Source organism: Eutrema salsugineum, unplaced genomic scaffold, assembly GCF_000478725.1.
Source record: "Eutrema salsugineum unplaced genomic scaffold, Eutsalg1_0 scaffold_12, whole genome shotgun sequence".
Taxonomy (NCBI): domain Eukaryota; kingdom Viridiplantae; phylum Streptophyta; class Magnoliopsida; order Brassicales; family Brassicaceae; genus Eutrema; species Eutrema salsugineum.
In genome coordinates this window covers 2260892-2281684 of record NW_006256895.1, presented here as the reverse complement: position 1 = coordinate 2281684, position 20793 = coordinate 2260892, and the positions used below count along the sequence as shown (strand labels likewise).

Here is a 20793-nt window from a genome sequence, read left to right as displayed (position 1 = left end):
AAGGTCTCCATTTGTTACCAAACTTCTGACGGTCTGACATTGAGCTGAAAAGTGGATTTCTTCCATTTTGCCATCATTTTCCCTAAGTTTCTTGAAAAAAAGCCTTGAAACTACAAATACATGGAAATCATAATAAAAGTTCCTAAAACTGATTAAAACCTTTTAAAAAACATTTGAAATCAATGGTGAAAATAGATCAAAATCGGGTGTTATCAAAGTAGGAGTTGAAGATGCAACAGATGAGTTGGATATATATCTGAATGAAAAGACTGAAAAGAAAAAAACTTTGCCTGGCTCCGAGTATAATGTATTGGATTATTGTAAAGTCAACAGTGGTAAGTTCCTTATCTTATCTGAAATAGCTTGAGATATCCTTGCAATGCAAGTGTCGTCTGTTGCCTCGGGAAGTGGTTTTAGCACCAGTGGCCGAATCATAGATCCTTATAGGAGTTGTTTAACTTATTACATGGTCGAGGTCTTGATGTGTACTGAGCAATGGCTGAAGGCTGATATTAAGTAGAGTGAGAGATCGTTTCTTACAAATGCACAGATGCTTGCTGAGATTGAACTTTTTGATGAGCTTGAAAAAGGTATGTTTTCTATCAATGGTTTAGTTTGATAAACTTTCTCATTTAAATTGTATGAACTTGTAACATTATCTTTTCTTAACACTTTTTCAGATTTTTCAGATTCCAATACTCGCCTTAACCTGAGTTAGAAGACAAGGATAAGAAGAACTAAAGAAGCTTGTTTTCTTTTGTATTATATGGCTTTTTTCAGATTTGTGAACTGATCTTAAAGTTGGTTGTTTTCTTTTGAATGTTATGGTCTTTGGAATGCTATGGTTGTTTTCTTTTGAAGGCTATGATCTTGAAGTTTTTTTTTTAGTTTTATGAAGCATGTAACCTTTTTCAGATGATACAGGTCAGTATTTGGTTCTTTTGGTTTGGATGTATTCAAATGACGTGTTACTTGTCTGTTTTCTTTTGAATGCTAAAGTGGGTAACATACAATAGAAAAAGAAATTAAAGCCCTGCAATTGTTCAAAAAATTAAAAGAACTAGAAGAAGAGACTCACCAAGAATACTCATTGGTCATGTACATCGGGAAAAAACCAGACTTTATATACAACCTTCTATTACTTTAGAATCACTAAACAATGCACTCATAAAGAAACTTGGACATGTGTTTGCTAAAGTGGTTGACATATAATAGAAGAAGAGACTAAAACCCTACAATTATTCAAAAAATTTAAAAGAACATACAATAGAAGAAGAGACTCACCAGGAATACTCATTGGTCATGTACATCGGGCATTCCAATGGCCGATGAAAAAATTCAGACTCTATATACAACATTCTATTACTTTAGAATTAGTAAAAAATGCATTCATACAGAAGCTTGGACATTTGTTTGCTAAAGTGGGTGATATACAATAGAAGAAGAGAGTAAAACCCTGCAATTATTCAAAAAAATTAAAAGAACATAGAATAGAAGAAGAGACGCACCAGGAATATTATCGATCATGTACATCAGACATTTCAATGGCCGACGAAAAAAACCAGACTCTATATACAACCTTCTACTACTTTAGAATTAGTAAACAATGCATTTATAAAGATGCTTGGACATTTGTTTGCTAAAGTGGATGATATACAATAGATGAAGGGGCTAAAACCCTACAATTATACAAAAATTTAAAAGAACATACAGTAGAAGAAGAGACTCACTAGTCACCAAGAATACTCATCGGTCATATATCAGCCATTCCAAACCGATGGAAAAAACCAGACTATATACAATCTTTCATTATTTTAAAATTGTTTTGTCACTCTTTCAAAACTCCAAGAAAAACAATTTTTCCTCCCATAAAACACATGTTTTAAATTCTCTAAACAATTTTCTTCAGAATCTCAGTTATAAATACCAAAACAACACAACATGTTTGTTTGAAAGACTTTGACCCGTAGTACAAGATGAAATAATTTTTCTCCTATAAAACCTATATTTTCATTGATGTCCAGATTTTTGGACATTTTCGGGTAATTCGGCTTTTTGGATACTTTCAGATACTTGAGAATTTGGTACAATATCCGGTACCGAATAATATCCGAAGAATTTCGATACTTTTAACAATATCCGATTTGATTCAAATCGGAACCAAACCAAATCCAAAATTTTAAAATATCCGATCAATTCCTATTTTTCTAAACCCAAAATATCCGGAATCTGACATACCCGACTTGAATCCGAACCGAATATCCAAAGCCCACCCCTAGCAAGTTCCAAATTCCAATCAACGATCAAAATTTGTGGTCTGGGAAAGAAAATTTTTAAGACATAATATATTAATTATTTTTGGACACTCGTGCGTTCATCTAGACATTTTCGGTAGATAAGATTTGTGAGACCAGCGTATTTAGATATAATATATATATATATATATCATTTAAAATTAGGAAAAAAACTGAAGCACGGATAATTAAATTTTCGCTTTTCTTAAAAACAATTTCATACGTCAAAAAGAAGAAAAAACCAATATCACAATTTGTAGACTAAATGTTTCAGCTAACTGGGCTACAATTTTCACCCCATCCTCGTATATCCTTCTTTGAGTTTCCAATGTGGCAATGTCCATGTGATACCACAGAAAACCATGCGTACCCGTTCGTGATATATATATATATATATATATATATATATATATATATATATATAGTAAATGATTAAGAAAATTGTTCCTAAAAAAATAGAAAAAAAAAAGAAAAGAAAAGTGTTGGTCAACTGAAAAAAAAAAAGAAAAACAAAAAAAGTGTTGTTCAGAAAACAAGAAATATCTTGTTAAATCGATCATATTGAGTTAATAAAAAAGTTTTTTTTGACAGCAGTTATTTAATGGTTGATGGCAGTCCATATTGGTCGACATCAGCAATAGAATTCAATTATTTGTATCATAACCATAATGTGGAGAGAATCGCAATTCACGTTCCAATGCCATTGGGACCCACTTTCGTTTTCAAACAAACATATTACCACACACTTGACTTCACAATATCTTATATAAGACTACTTTCTCATACGCTTCTTGGCAAAACAAATAGCATAGCCAAAACATCTGTACTAAAAGAGTGCTTAATTTTTTTGAAATAGTAACCCCGTACATTGCAACATATTCCCTTTAGGAATGGCTTCGATTATTATCTTGATTTTAACCATATTTTTAAGTTCCAGAACTTTGGGAGCCACATCTCGTGGTGACCTCTTTGAAGCTTCTTCCATGGAGAAACAACATGAGCATTGGATGACTCGATTCCAACGTGTTTACTCTGATGAATCCGAAAAAAGAAATAGGTTTGATGTCTTCAAGAAGAATTTGGAGTTTGTCAAGCGTTTCAACATGAATAAGAACAGACCATACAAGTTGGATGTCAACGAGTTCTCTGATCTCACCGATGAAGAATTTCAGGCGACACACACGGGACTAGTTGTGCCTGAGGCCGAGGATATAAATGGAATTTCAAATTCGGATTCTGAAAAAACAGTATCATTTAAATATGGGAATGTTAGTGTTGCTAGCGAGAGCATGGATTGGAGACAAGAAGGTGCCGTCACACCCGTTAAGTATCAAGGCGCATGCGGTAATTAAGATACATCATTACTCTAATTGTTATCGAATTATAAATTTATTGCTTAAATAAACTATTTTTTTGTATGAAAATATAGATAAAATAAAAGACAAGCATATTGTCAACTAAATGGATTTTTTTTTTTAACGGAATAGGAGGATGCTGGGCATTTTCCACCGTGGCTGCAGTGGAAGGCATTACAAAGATTACTAAAGGAAAGCTTGTATCGTTATCAGAGCAACAACTCTTAGACTGCTCCACAGACTACAATCAAGGATGTCGCGGAGGGATAATGTCGAAAGCTTTCGAGTACATAATCAAAAACCAAGGAATCACCACCGAGGACAACTATCCATACCAACAATCACAACAAACTTGTCGCTCAACCACCCAATCATTGGCTATCCTGGCTGCTACAATCAGCGGATACGAGACAGTTCCAATGAATAACGAGGAAGCATTGCTAAAAGTCGTGTCTCAACAGCCTGTTTCTGTGGGGATAGAAGGGATTGGATCAGCGTTTAGGCACTACTCGGGTGGGATATTCGATGGAGAGTGCGGGACACAACTGAATCACGCGGTCACGATTGTTGGTTATGGAATGAGTGAAGAAGGGACTAAGTATTGGGTGGTGAAGAACTCATGGGGAGAATCTTGGGGAGAAGATGGTTACATGAGGATCAAAAGAGACGTGGATGCATCCCAAGGAATATGTGGTTTGGCCATGTTTGCTTTCTATCCATTTGCTTGAATATATGTAGAGGTTGATGAGTTTGCTTGAAGTAATTGATAATAATCAAATTTAATAATCTTATAAAACATTATGGTCCCCTCGTTTTCGTGCAAATGGATTTGACCTTTTTGATCTTATGTGAGTGGAATAATAAAAACAGTGACCAGGTCTTGTGCGAGTCCTTCTGAACTTGGAGGACCTATTTACTTGGTCATGGTCTCTAGTCCAAATAAACTATGGGAAAAAGTTTAGAAAAAAGTATGATGTTAAAACAGAGAAAAAATAGAAAACAAAAAAAAGAAAAGAAAAAGAGTTTCATACAATTTATATAAAGTTTGCGTTGTTGTTGCGTTTGTGGAAAGATATCCATGAGAAGGGGCTGTCGCCGGCATAAAACGAATTAAGGACATGTGTAAGAAAAAGCCATCTATCATCACGGGGGAGTAAAAGTTTTTTCAGATTAACCTTATACCATGTGCAGAAGTTTTTTTTAACCTTCGTAAAATTATATGTGAACCTTTTTTACAGACCGATGATTAGTGGTTGTTGTAAGTGGTGTATTGAATTGATTGTCAGATACCTGCGTTCCAGTTGTGATTGTGGAGGCCGGAACAGTGGCGGATTCATCCAGGTGAGCCGCGAGATCGTAACCGTCGAGCAACGCATGGATCTGAAGACTCCACATGAGGTAGTTTGAGGTTGTGAATTTCGAAACATTTGACATATTTATGTTGAGAAGTGTCTGGTTATTTGTGCTTACCGTGTCAGAGACAGTGGGAGTGTTGAAGGAACTCATGATGAGTTTGAAATTTGAGGGAGGTAGAGAAAAAATTTTGGAGGTGTTTAGAGATCGATGGCTTCTGATACCATGTAAGTGTAGTGGTGTATTGAATTGATACAAACTATATTACAAGAGAGGGAGATATATACAGGGAGTTGTCTAGGGTACTACAATGCTAGTAAATGAGAATATATTCTTATACATAAGTGGATCCATAATTGATGTTGTCATAAATATGATTGATCCTTAACATCCCCTCAAAATGGAGGAGGTCTTGTGACTCCAATCTTGCTTGAGAAAACTGTGAATTGAGACCGGGGAAGTGGTTTTTTGAGAACATCGGCGAGTTGATCTTTTGTAGAGACATGAACAACCCGTAAAGCTCCTGACTGAACCTGGTTTCTGATAAAGTGATAGTCCAACGCGACATGCTTCATACGGGAGTGGAAGACAGGGTTCACCGACAAGTATGTGGCACCTACATTATCACAATAGATAACTGGAGGATGAGGAAGAGTGATACCAAGTTCTGCAAGTAATGAACATATCCATGTGACCTCAGAAGATGTGTTTCCACTGATCGATATTCTGCTTCTGTCGATGATCTTGAAACACTCTTTTGTTTCTTTGAAGACCAAGAAACTGTAATTTTACCTAGGTAGATGACATACCCATCAGTGGAAACAAAATCATCAATATCACCAGCCCAATCTGCATCTGAAAAGGCATGAAGAGACTGATTATTACCACGACGAATTAAAATACCATAATTCGATGTACCAGCCAAGTAACAAAGTACACGCTTAACGCTATTCCAGTGATCCGATGTCGGAGCATGCATGAACTGAGAAAGACGGTTAACCGCATAAGAGAGGTCAGGCCAAGTGAATGCAAGATACTGAAAGCTGCCGACGACCCCACGATATTCAGATGGGTCAGACAATCTGGTGCCCATGTGTAGTGACAACTTTGGTGATGTTGTCATTGGTGTTGTGACCGGTTTTGCACCCAGCATTTCTGTTCGTGTAAGAAGATCAAAGATGTACTTTCTCTGGCTGAGATGTCTGCTGCCAATTCTGTTGTGCTTGCTGTTGTTGTCAGTTGTTATTGTTGTTGTTGTATCGCTTGTTGGATTGATTGCGAGTGGTGTTGGTGTTGGGACAGTATTGAACGGCATTTGCTGTAACATGAAATGCAGACGATGTAAGAGCAGCAGAGGAAAGCAGTCTTGCTTCGTGATTGAGGAGTCTTTCATCAACTTCTGCAATGGTGGGAGATGCATCACTGCTTTGAACCTGATCAATGACAGGTTTGTATTCCTCGGAAAGCCCTTACAAAACATAATCGATTTGATCCTCATGATCAATCGGTTTCCCAAGGATGGCGAGTTGGTAAAATCTGGTAACAAGACCTTGAATATATGTATCAATGGTCTTGTTTTCCTTCTTCCACGCCTTGATCTGTGTTTTCAGTTGTTGTTATGACCGCGGCTCGGTTTGGCGTAGGTTGAGGACAACATGGTCCAGAATTCAGAAGCTGTCTTCGCACGAGCAACAATTGGCTGAAGTGGTGAGGAGATGGCAGCAAGTAGTGCGCTGTAAATCAAACGATCATGGCGTTTCCATAGGACATACGCCGGATTGTCAGATACCTGCATTCCAGTTGTGATTGTGGAAGCCGGAACAGTGGCGGATTCATCCAGGTGAGCCGCGAGATCGTAACCGTCGAGCAACGCATGGATCTGAAGACTCCACATGAGGTAGTTTGAGGTTGTGAGTTTCGAAACATTTGACATATTTATGTTGAGAAGTGTCTGGTTATTTGTGCTTACCGTGTCAGAGACAGTGGGAGTGTTGAAGGAACTCATGATGAGTTTGAAATTTGAGGGAGGTAGAGAAAAAATTTTGGAGGTGTTTTAGAGATCGATGGCTTCTGATACCATGTAAGTGTAGTGGTGTATTGAATTGATACAAACTATATTACAAGAGAGGGAGATATATACAGGGAGTTGTCTAGGGTATTACAATGCTAGTAAATGAAAATATATTCCTATACATAAGTGGATCCGTAAGTGGATCCGTAATTGATATTGTCATAAATATGATTGATCCTTAACAGTTGTTTTGAAAACCCAAATGCTACCTCGTTAAATTGGTTGTAGTTCAATTAAAATTTTTTCTTTGAAGTGTCCGCATTTAAATAAGTTAAACACCATTCTTTTAAAAATTTCACTTGGTATTAAAGCAGATTACAAAATTAAGTTTTTAAAGTTTAACAATGTTTGATCCTATGTTGAGACTATACGAAGCCCCTATAAGATAAGGTAGCTCTGATATGACCATCTTTAGGTGGCTCATATTACGGTTACTAGAAAATATGAATGCAATCCTTCATAGGTTCCACTGAGCAATGTTCAAGGAAACATTGCACCAAAAGTGAGAATCCTCTAGAATGAGGAATAAGTCAAGAAAATTATGAACAACGCCACAATTCTAGACGCGATATACAACGCAATTGATGTCAATCAAATTTGAACGAACTCCTCCTACGAGACAGAAAAGGAAGCGTGGGAGGCATTGGAAACCATCTATGAAAGGACGTCTAATATTAAACTAACAACAACGAATTATTTAATTATTTAAATTTTATTTTTAAACTGAAAAGGTAATCTTTTAATAATTTTTTTTATCAAACCAAACCGAAAACAAAATCTAAAAAATAATTAAAAAAATATGTTTTTGGATCAAATAGATTTGTTTGGTATAGTTTTTTGCCAACCTATTAGGCATGGGCATTCGGTTCATCGGTTCCGGAGTGGATTTTCGGATTCGGTTAATATGCCCAGACCTACAACCTATTATTCTTATTTATGAATTTTTTATTATTATTTTTCTATATCTAATAGTATCATATTTATTTAAAAAAGATACCTTGTAGAAAACAAAATTTAGATCATTACTGATTTATTAGAACTTGTGTATATATATAAGCATCACATCATCTTAGCAAAATATTATGAACAACACAAATACAATATAGAAACTTTACATAATCCAACTAAAAAAACTTATAACATTATATAGTTCAGATTAGAAAATGTAAATCACTATCTTGGTTCTCAATCTAACCAAACAATCTAAGTCACGTAAGTTACGTAACCAAACAAATCATTATACGAAAACAGATATCAATTAAGAGGAAAGAGAAGAAAAAAAAAACACTAAAACCTAAAACTTAAGAAAACTAAACATATGTTGAAGATGAAAACCACTAAAGAATATTGAAGATGAGCTCCACCGTTTGGAAATCGGCCACCTTGAGTAGTAGTCGTAGTCGTAGTAGTACCAGGACCACTATTTCCGCCGCTACCGCCTCCACTATCATTGTCACCATCATCTCCGCCACGGCCTCCACCTCTTCCACCCTTGTTACCTCCAGAACCACGGCTTCCACCTCCACCTCCGCGACTACCGCCACCACCGCTGCTTCCACCTGAAGAACCACCTCGAGAACCTCCACCACCACTGCTTCCACCTGAAGAACCGCCTCGAGAACCGCCACCGCCGCTGCTACCTCCTCCGCCTGCAAGCTCTCTTCGCTTAAAATATGACAACGTTTCTACGGTTAAGTGACGGCGTTTTTGATCGACGGATGAGAGAGAGTCTTGGTTGAGTGAAATAACGGCTCTGATTTGCGTTTGAATTAGGATTATTAGAAATAGATGAAGCACAATAATACCACTTTTGAATTCCATATTGTGTTGTATGAATCTCGAATACAGCTTCAATGTTACCATGACACAACTCTTTATATATTGTTTATATATATATAGATATATATATATATATAATAATTACAGCTTCAATCACAAGGAAGCTTCCTTTGATTGAACTTTTATGCATGATTAGGATAAGATTTGACTTTTTCAATACAATGATTTGTTCTAACCTCCAAGGCTCTAACATAATATTCCGTCTAGTTTTTTAAAAACTTAACTATTAACTTTGTATCACAATTCGGCATGATCGAAGTTCAACCGCAACTAACTTCAACTGTGGAGACTAATAATGTTTAAAACTGAAATTTTGATTTTATTTTAAAATGTTAAATAAAATCTTTTGAAGTTATGTAAACACATAAACCATATAAATGACAAGTGGTTCAATCTTTTTTTTTCTCATGTTTTCTATTGGTTTTGTATCTGTTCGTTTCTGTATCTGGATGCTCGATTTTTCTCATAAACATGTTTTTCTCATAAACACATAAACATGTTTTTCTCATATTTTCTATTGACATGACAAGTGGTTAAAATCTTGATTTCCCGCCAAAAACAAAAAATCTAAGTTTCTCGCCAAAAACGCAAAACTTCGATTTCCCGCCAAAAACAAAAACACTCGATTTCTCGCCAAAAATGCAAAACTTTGATTTTTCGCCAAAAACAAAAAATCTTGGTTTCTCGCCAAAATCTCTGTTTCTCGCCAAAAACGCAAAATCTCGATTTTTCGCCAAAAAGGAAAAATCTTGGTTTCTCGCCGAAAACACAAAATCTCGATTTTTCGCCAAAAACGCAAAATTTCGATTTTCCGCCAAAAATGAAAAACTCTCGGTTTCCTGCCGAAATAACAAAATCTCGGTTTCTCGCCAAAAATACAAAATCTCTATTTCCCACCAAAAACAAAAAATCTAGGTTTCTCGCCAAAAACGCAAAATCTCAGTTTCCCGCCAAAAATACAAAATCTCGATTTCCCGCCAAAAACGAAAAATCTAGGTTTTTCGCCAAAAACGCAAAATCTCGATTTCCCGCCAAAAACGAAAACTCTCGGTTTCTCGCCAAAAACGTAAAATTTCGATTTCTTGCTAAAAACAAAAAATCTTTGTTTCTCGTTAAAAACAAAAACTCTCGGTTTCTCGCCGAAAACGCAAAATTTTGATTTCCCGCCAAAAACACAATATCTTGATTTTCCATCAAAAACTCAGAATTCCAGTAAAAATTTTTCCTGTCAAATATACAAAATCATGTTTTTCCACAAAAAAATGAAAAAAAAAATTTCATGTATTTTTAAAACTTAGTTTGATAAAAGTATCAGTTATTAAAATATAATAATTCAAAAGTATATCATTTTTAGTCATTTGATATATTTTGCATCTAACTATTTTTCTAAATTCACAAACAAACAATTTAATATCCAGACGTAGCATCTTGATGCAAAACCTAGTTTCTAAAACAAACAATATCTAGGTGTTGTATCTAGATGTTTATCTAGATGCAAAATCTAGATGCAGCATCTAGATCAAAAATACGAACAGGGCCTAAACAAACTCAGTCAAATAAAGAGAAAACAAAAATACTCAGGTTTTAACAACTTATCTCTGCATAATTCAAATCGTTTACTTTTACAAAAAAAATAATAATAATAATTCCAATTGCTTACAATTTTAGATGGATCTATGTATTCTGGTCAAACGGGCAAAGGTGTCAGGAACTTGGGTTAAGTCTTTCAGGTAGGCGAAATTTTACTTGAATATCTCAACAAGGATATAGTAGTCAACATAAATTTAATTTAGTATGTATTTTTAAAGACGGTTAATTCCGCGTTATTAAAGCGTATGAAGTAACGATTAATAATCAATTGTACACGTGTGTTGGCGGGAACCAAAATAGTAGATATTAAGACGAAGATTTGATATCAAAGCAGAGTTCGTACAACACTTTCAGAACTGGTCTAGTGAGTAAGAATCCCCATCGGCGAAGATGCCGCAAGTTAAGATCATCGCGAAAAATTTCATGGACATGGTGGCGTCTCTTACTGCCATCAAGCTCTGAAGAAATTCAGAGTCATGTATCGAAGAGTTTTCTTTAAGTCATTCACCCAACCAATTACAGAGATATATACTACAAGATGAGTATCAGACTTTCCTAAAGCTGCTGCAATGACTTTCAGATTCAAACGATAGTCAGTGTTTTATGTTATGTTCACGAAGTTTTGGGTAATTTTCAACGATTTCGGGATACAGCCGATTTATAAGCGGTCCGAAAAATTCTGAAATTAAGATATAGCTCATATAAATTTATAAGATTATGAGATTTTTTTTGGTGCATATAGAATTGTGTTGTAAAAAATACCACTGTCAAAATTAGTAAATAATAAAAATAGGAGGATCGTTGATTATTATTATCTATTATATTAAAACAGAAGCACTTTTAGTGCTTGCTTCCAAACATTCCTAAAGTTTTTTTAAAATTATTTTATTTTATATTTATATTTAATTCCGAAAATTAGGTATTAATTTATATATTTTTAGATTCTCCTTAAATATAAGTGACAATTAATTTAAAACATTTATTTTATATTGATATTTAATTTTGAAATTTAGTTATTAACTTAGATATTTTTAAGTTTCCTTAAATATGGTTATATTTAAATAAAATTTCAATTATTCAAGATTTTTAATAACTATATATAATTACGAAAATTTATATTTAATTTAATTTAAAATTCAAAAAATTTAAAAAATTTATAATTAAATTTTATTTTAAAAATTTAGGTAATAATTTTAATTACTTTAGAATTCTTTAAATAGAAATTTAATTTTAAATTTTAAATTTAAATTGTACTTTCATAATATCGTAAATGGTAAACAAATATTTTATTTTATTTTATCATAATCAAACGGTCTAAAATATCAAATATTTAAGATAAATAAATATTTATATTTTACAATAATATGATGGAGCTGATTAAAGTTATGTATTATTATATTTCAGGTCTTGGGTTAGTTTGTTAAAACATGTAAGATATTAAGATAATTTGAGGTAATTAAATGAACAAGTTAGCCAATATATAGATATATCTATTTTTATATTAACACTAATGGTACTTGAATATCTTATTATATTTTATCATAATCAAATCGACCTAAATTCAATATTAGTAAATATTTTTATATTATAATAATATGATAGAGCAGGTTAGGGTTATGCATTTATAATTACATTCTTATACAAATTAGTTTTTAAAAATATGTAAGATATTAAAAAATAATTTAGGGCAACTAAACAGATAGATTAGCCAATTCATAAGCATATATTATTTATATGTAAATTCACATAATTAAAATCACATAATTAAATTTACATAATTAAAATCACATAATAACAAAGTTTATAATTAACATTAGATCGAAATATACTTAATTAACTCATATTATAATTCTACTAATATACAAATCTATATTGTTTAAAGTTAAAACATGATAACAAAATGTCTTGCAAAAATATAGCTCGACACCAGGATGATGAAAAACTTAACACATCTCATTCTTATTATTTTTTCATATTTGAAAAATGAATATTTTTGATTTAAAATAAATAATAAAAACAACTTATATCTAAACAAAAAAAAATAAATACAAATTATATTAGGAAAAAGAACAAAAAATTCTCGTGCGGATGCACGGGTTTAGAATCTAGTTTTTTTTTAAAAAGAAGAATTGAAGGACTATCGAGTGAGTTTGTTGTTCGATCAGAATAAAACGATGTGCGATAGTGCTTTGAACAGGTTTTTAGTGAAATGAACTGGTTTTAGTATTGTGATCTCAGAAGAGTTTTACAAAAACAAGAATACACAAAGACAAGTGTTTGAGTCTAAAGCTAAGTTACAGTAGAAAATAAAGTTGAGAGTGGATTTCTGGACAGAAAACATTGTCCCTTGCTCTTTGCTATTTTTCTTGTTTTATGTTTTGAGATCGTGTTTAACGCCTCCGTTTATTCCGCCTGGTTCGCATTGAATGGTGTTTAAGCCTGAGGTTATTACCGTTACGTTCTAACCACTTGACTCACTGGTTTGAACAAATCTTTGATTTCAACGGGATTGACTGATGGATTTGCATTTAATCTCTTTTTGATTGTTGATTTGCTCACTTCAGTGGACTTCCAGCTCAGCCCAAAATCCCTTCTGCTTGTTTGACTTCACTTGATCTTTTAACTTCGTCAGACCCTCTTTACTGTTGAATATTTGAACCTTACTTTTCTGAACCGAATATTTATCCCTACATATTGATTTAGTATTTTGCCAGATTTTAAGCTAAAATAAGCATATACTTAATTTAGATTAAGCATCAAAGCGTGTTGATTGGTGATTGACGGAATGACTATTAGAACTTAGGAATGATTAATTAGCACTAAACTAGTTTTGCATGTGAGGTTAGATGTCATATGGCTTGAATGTTGTGTTGTCATGAAAGAGTTAGCTTTAAATATATGCGGTGCTGAAGATCAAAATTTGTGGAAAGTGGAGACTAGAAGTGGGTGAAGAGTGAATTCTATCCTAGATTTTGAGGTATATAATCTGTTTGGTTCATCTTAATTAATGTAATTTTTTAATTTATATATTTTTGGTGACATCTAAATCATTAAAATTTGGATATCCAATATGTTTCATATAGTTAAAACTAATTGTATAAAAAATGCATAGTAAAATTCAAATTTAATTTAAAATGATATTTATTGGGGATAAATTCGATTATTTTCACGTGAAGGGACCATGTGAATATATGTGGCATCCATGACTTTTGTAGATATGATATCTAGGTCAAACTATGTTTTGTTTTGGGCTTTCGGTCCAGTCGACTTAGGCTTTTAGAACTGGACCTTAAATCCTACAGACTCAATTGATTCAGCATGAAATACCACATGTTCTCGAGTTTTTCGTATTTGACAGTTTAGGCCACATTGCCTGAGATCAGAAAGCCAAGAACTAAGTGGTCAGGAGGAATGAGAGGTTACCTAGGTTACCTTTTCCTATGTCCCGACCAAAGTTCAGTGATTTGGAGAAGTCAGGATCTAGAAAGGATAATCTGCACAGATACCCGGAGCAAAAAACCAACCAATGAGACCTCTCCGACAGCCTGATCCCTATATCAAGGGATCCAGGCTAGGCATAAATATTGTTTAAGCAGAAACACTATTCAAATTTCCTTTTACTCAATAATTAAAATATGTGTACATCCAAATCAACACCCATACTTCTGGGCATTCACAAAATCAGCATTTAATGCCTAATACTTACACATGTCAGGTGATACTGATAACTCGCAGAGCTCATGGAAAGACGACAGTATGGAGAAGATCATACTGCATCTGAACCACCGGATTCGAACCGTACGATAAGAGTGAAATTCACACACCAAGGCATGGTCTCATAGCTGGCAGATAACATCAAGCAAAGTATGTGAGGAAGTCAGACGAGGACAGACAAATAACGTGATCAACATATTCAGCTGAAACATCAGTTGTGCCCAAAACGACCCACTAATTCGACTGTCCGGACCCAATCTGGTATACTAACCCAGACAAAGTAAAATCGTATAAATATTCACAACTTGTGAGTATTCGATAGTCTTAGATCTCTTTGTTTCATAATATCTTTCTAGATACTTGTGAGTAAGAAGACTATCTTGGAGACATTTATCTCTCCCGAAACTTCACACATCTCTTCTTTCTGGTCATTTTTTGACCAACTCTACAGTGGCCCCTAAACCATGGATTGTTTCTGTCCTCAAAGTCTTGTTTTCTCCCTCTTTTCACTATAGAAAGCCTACTTTCACAGGTCTGTTGCGGATCCACTTGTTTCTTAAGGACCCAACCGGCCCACTATTCCTTTTCGTTTTCTAATCACTTTTTCCTCTCTCCGATTTGCCATTTTTGTGATCTATTTCTTTTTTTTATTATGTTTTTTGACTTGAACGTCGGAGGGGCCAACAGAAAACAACCCTTCATCGTGTTTTTCAGAATTTCACGTCTTTTCTTTATTTTGTAAAAGACTTAGAGCATCTCCAAAAGACCCTTCCAACAAACTCTCAAACCCTTATTTTTTGAAGTGTTAAATAATGAACACTCAAATATAAGAGGACACTGTTCAGATCCTTAAAACATTTTTTTACTTTTCATTTTAGTCTTTGTAATTTATATATCTCACAAATAATCAAATAATTTTTTTGTCGACCCTCACCCACCTCTGTTTCGCTGACGACCTAATGGTGTTTACGGATGGGAAGCTGAGGTCGATGGAAGGAGTTATATCAGTTTAGATGAGTTTGCTAAGATGTTGAGCTTAACTATTAGTATCGAGAAATCAACTCTGTTTATGGCAGGCGTAACAGAGCAGATGCGAGTTTCTATTGGTAACAGATTCCCGTTTGCGATAGGATCTCTTCCGGTGAGGTACCTTGGCTTACAAATTACCACCAAACAAATGACGAATGCCGATTACCTCCCTCTTTTGGAGAAAATTCGGTCACACATCAGTTCTTGGAAGGCTCGATTTCTCTCCTTCGCAGGCAGACTCCAGCTCATTAAGTCAGTCATTGTGAGCACCAAAAATTTCTGGTTATCAGCTTTCTGTCTCCCGAGTGCATGCATTAAAGAGATTGAGAAACTATGTTCAGCTTTCCTTTGGTCAGGCCCGGAACTGAACCCAAGGAAAGCCAAAATCGCGTGGACTGATGTGTGCAAACTAAAGGAGGAAGGCGGGTTGGGGCTTAGACCGATCAAAGAAATTAACAAAGTCTGTTGTTTGAAATTGGTGTGGAGAGTGATCAATCCTCAATCTTCTCTTTGGGTCAGTTGGGTTCAGGCGAATCTTATTAAAAAGAACTCGTTTTGGTCTATTAGCGCAACAACCTCTGCAGGGTCATGGATGTGGAGGAAAATCTTGAAGCACCGGGAAATGGCAGCTCAGTTCTATCAAATAAAAGTGGGGAATGGCCACTCATCATCCTTCTGGTACGATAATTGGTCACCTCTGGGCAAGCTGATTGATCGCACGTGTGGGAGGCTTCATCGGTCTGGGTATTAAGCAGTTTGAGACAGTGGGTTCGATCCTTCAGTCCCACAGGAGGAGAAACCATCGCCTTGCGAAGTATAACGAAATAGAAGAAGTCATTGCCACTCTTCGACAAAACCAGAGCCAAAACGAGGATCAGAAGTTGTGGAGGGGAAAGAACAACAATTTCAAACGGAAGTTTTCTGCGCAGGCTACGCATCCTCGTGTAGATTGGTACAAAGGCATATGGTTTCCATATGCAACTCCGAAGTACAGCTTTATTGTGTGGCTTGCTATTCAGGACCGGCTTGCCACAAAGGATCGCGTGTTGACCTGGAACCCAGCCACCAACACGGAATGCATCTTCTGCAAGCACCCCATGGAAACGAGAGATCATCTCTTCTTCTCGTGTGGCTTTTCAAAAGAAATCTGGAGGACACTAGTTCAAACCCCGATGGGGGCTCGCTTCTCCGCAGAGTGGGGCGACAATGTTCTGCTATTGACGGACACAGAGCAGCACTCTACTCTTCTGTTCCTCTTCAGGTATGTGTTCCAAATGACGATCCACACAATCTGGCGTGAAAGAAATAAACGCTGTCATGGAGACCAGCCATCGACTACACGTACTCTAATCCGATTCATCGAAAAAGGAATCCGCAACCGCCTATCGTCCATCAGAATGTCTGGCAGCAACAGATATGACGATGGCCTCACATGGTGGTTCGGGACAAGAGGCTGATAAGGAGGAAGATAGGACTGTTTTGATTTCTATTCAAATACTCTGTTTTTTTAATCGAAACTAAAACTTCAGCAACATTCTCTGTAAAAAGGTTTTTTTGATGAATAAATTTTACATTCTTCAAAAAAAAATTTTTTTTTTGTCTTTTCATTTTAGTCACATATTTATATATCTCCAAAATATTTAAAATATATCATTATAAATTTAACTGTTATATATTTAAATAAATAAATATATTAAATTTTAATTAAAAGTAGGAATACAAATATTATATAACACAAAAGCAAATTTCACAACAATAATATTACATTAAGAAAATTACACCAAAATTAAAATTACACTACAATAATAATTTTTACATGATAATAGAGTTACAAACATACTTAAATATTTTACAAATTAAAATTGTACTACTATACTAATATTTAGGTAAATTTAATCCTGAACCTCCAAATTCACCAAAATATTGTCCATATAAATTTAGTGCAATTGGAGGTTGTTTCTCTTGAGTTCTTTTCGTATAATTCTTGCTTGTTCAGAACGAATAAACTCATGTGCATTACTATCATCAATAAAACTTAAATTTGTTAGCAATATTTTATATTCTTCCTCCATTTCTTTTAGGGCTAGTTTTTTTTGCTTGATTTTGCATAAATATCTGAGGCATCTCATAACCCTTGCCCCTAGTTGATGCATTATCTTTTAAAAAATCAAGAATTTGTTCATTTGATGAAACCAAGGTGTCAACAGGTGAATCATTATCTTCGACAATTGTTCTTTTGAGTTTGACTTTTTTGATCCAATGGGACGTTGTGACGAGTTTGATCCACCATCATCACTATTTAGATTGATTGAAAATGAAGACGCCCCTGGTGAATGTGATGTTGGAGAGCCGATGGTATCATTCCCAATATCAAAACTCACACATGATCAAACTTAAAACTTTTTTTAAGTTTGGGATCTTGTACTAATATTTTTTTTGCTTTATCCATTTGCAAAGTATTTGAAACATAAAATTTGCTTAATACATAAAAAATATAATAAATAAACAAAGTAAAGAAATATAATCTATAAACAAAGTAAAAAAAATAACAAGCATGCACTAATTAGATATGTACTTATAATGTCATCTTCAGATGCACCACTTGGATGCATATTCTCCACTTGAATCATGCAGCTCTTCAAATTCCTTATACCATAGAGAATTGTACCCATCCTATATTCTAGAGATCTATTGCTTCTAATCTCCCAACTCCTATGTTTTCTTTCATTGTAACTTTTATTTTTTTTCCATAACTTTTTCAAAGCTTGTTTATTTCTATCTATTGGGTCTTGTGATATTCCTAAATACACATGACATAACAGCTTATCTTCTTGTTGATTGAATGATGTGCATCTATTTCTTTCTGTATTTTTTATAGAAGAGAATGAGTTGGTGGAAGTGTGATTTTTTCAATGGTTAAAATCTATTATTTATACACAATAATAGATAGATAAGAAATCAAAGGAGTGGCCAACATTTAGTTTCTTAGATTTTTTTTTTTTTATCATGGATAGGATATTACTGGGATTTTAATGTACTTAAATGTTGGTGATAGGTGAAATTTAATGAATTGTGTAAATTCAATTCTCAAGATTTTCTTATCTTATATTTGGATAGGATATTGGTGGGATTTCAATGTACGTAAAGGTGGATGATAGATGAAATTTAATGACTGGTGTAAACTAAATTCTCAAGATTTTCTAATCTTCTTATTAGATATTGTACGTAATGGTTAGTGATATGTGAAATTTAATGAATGACTAGATTCTACCCCGTGCATCCGCACAGGAACTATTTATAATTTATCAAATTTTGTAATATAATTTGTGTTTCTATTTTGTTTAGATATAATTTTCTAGTAAGTGATATATTTTTTTACCGTTTATATATAATTTTGTTTCTATTGATTTATTTTTTCTATATATATGATCGCGATTAGAAAAATATTATTCTAACCTATCTATTCAGATTAATCCGAAAGTACAACGACTAAAAACGTTATTATAACATGTTCATTTATATTAATCCGAAAAGAACAGCGATTATTAAAACATAATTATAACCCGTTCATTCATATTATTGTATATTTTATATATTTTTAAGTTTGAATATTAAAAATTTAAAACTTATTTAATAAAAATATAAAATAATATATTATTTTTATCTTTGTCATTAAAAATATTACTTAAATTTGATATTTAAATTAAATCTAAATTAATATCAGATTTATTATTTTTATAAAATATAATAAAAAATTATTTTATGATTTTTGATAAATAAAATAACCTATATTTAAGGAAGTCTATAACAAATCTAAATTCAAATTTAAAATTTTGAATTTGTTTTAAAATATAAATTAAAAATATATTATTTTACTAATATTATATTAAATTGATTTGTTTGGTAACATAAATAGGAGTTATCCAAGAACATAATAATAGAAAACCAAGTAAAACCTGTTTGGACACAAAACATGTTTCTGTTTTAATAGTATATATGTAAACTAAATTCAGAAGATTTTCTTATATTATTAAATGGTAATATTTATATCTATAAATATACCCATATGGATGCCAACAATATATCATCACTTCTTCATTTCCTTCAAAATGAATTTTAATATTGGAGCTTCATCCTCTTTTCAAAATTTATCTTTATCATCAAATTCTTCTGAAATTGGTGAATGGTTGATGAATGAAATGCATCAATGGAGAGAGAATAACATATTGCACTCAATTTATTTATCAATAACAACTGCTTGAACGAACTATAAGAGCATCTCTGTCAGTTAGATCCTTAAAAAGAGGCCCTCAAGGTGTAAGAGGAACATGTCAGCATAGGTGATTTTGGAAGCGATTACGAAAGCGATTAGGGTTTCACCTTCTGCCGCAAGTAAACGGCAGAGGTTGGAGCCGGGATCGGAGCTGCAACCTCCAATCGATGGTGGACAAAGTGCAAAGTCTTCTCTGCGACCAATTTCTCAAGCATCATGGGCGAATATTGTAAAAAATAAGCCATCTCTCTCGACTCACGAGGTAAAGGTAAATTTTGTTGATGGTTTGAGTACGGTGGTGATTCCGGAGAAAATCATAACGAACTCAGTTCCTCTGCGGGATAATTTGTTGGAAGGTCGGTTTCTGTCAACAGTGCCTCATGTGGCCAAAATCCATGTGATCGTCAATAAAATATGCCCTCTGGGAGATAAAATCATACGGGTTGATGTATTTGTGGTAAACTCCACTACGGTGAAGTTTCGCATTAACGCATCAACCAGGGCAAGAATTCTGCGAAGGAGAATGTGGAACATAGCTGGAGTTCCGATGGTTATCTCAAAATGGTCTCCAATTAAAGATAAAGAACCAGAACGTGAGGTTAAAGTTATCCCGATGTGGGTTAAACTTACAGACGTACCATACAATATATTTTCGTGGGAGGGTTTGAGTTTTATTGTGAGTGCTGTTGGAAAATCAGTTCGACTGCACCCAGACACAATGCTTTGTACAAAGTTTAATTGAGGCAAAAGTTTTTGTTGAGGCAAACATGACAAAGGAGTTGCCAAAATTCGATAAATTCACATCGGAATACGGTATAGATGCAGAGGTGGAGTTTATTTATCCATGGTTACCATCGAGATGATCTATTTGCTCGAAGTGGGGACATCTGGCCACTGCTTTTTCACCAAAAGAAGTCCAAATAATAAAAATCTTGACTCCTCCAAAGGATACAGCAGAAAGTTTGAAAGTAACGGAAAAGAAAACAAAGGTGAAACAGAGGGACGTGGTGGTAGATGAATCCAAAGATATTGTGTTGCATCTTGCTGTAGTGGAGAAGGTCAGTGATATGGAGATAGCAAAGAAACAACGAGAAAAGGGAAATCGCAGCTGGTCCAAGGTTTCTCCAATGAAAGCGAGTAGGCAAACTGAACGAAATGAGCAAAAGGAGGCTCCTATTGTTTTCCCATCTCGATACACCATTCTACAAGAGCAGAATGACACAGAGGAAGCTAGTTCAGAGGAATTTGTCCCGAGAAGCTCATCTGGATTAGAAT

At 34.1% G+C, this 20793-nt stretch overlaps 2 protein-coding genes across 2 annotated transcripts; one reads left to right on the top strand and one right to left on the bottom strand.

The window, feature by feature from the left end:
- Positions 1-3096: 3096 nt before the first annotated feature.
- LOC18025452 (zingipain-2) lies at positions 3097-4494 on the top strand. The gene is made up of 2 exons (XM_006408651.2): positions 3097-3638; positions 3782-4494. Exons 1-2 carry the CDS (start codon positions 3185-3187, stop codon positions 4375-4377), a joined length of 1050 nt encoding a protein of 349 aa, XP_006408714.1. The 5' UTR covers positions 3097-3184; the 3' UTR covers positions 4378-4494.
- A 3729-nt stretch (positions 4495-8223) lies between these two features.
- LOC112089244 (keratin, type I cytoskeletal 9) lies at positions 8224-8961 on the bottom strand. The gene has a single exon (XM_024160299.1). It carries the CDS (start codon positions 8934-8936, stop codon positions 8361-8363), a length of 576 nt encoding a protein of 191 aa, XP_024016067.1. The 5' UTR covers positions 8937-8961; the 3' UTR covers positions 8224-8360.
- Between the last annotated feature and the right edge of the window lie 11832 nt (positions 8962-20793).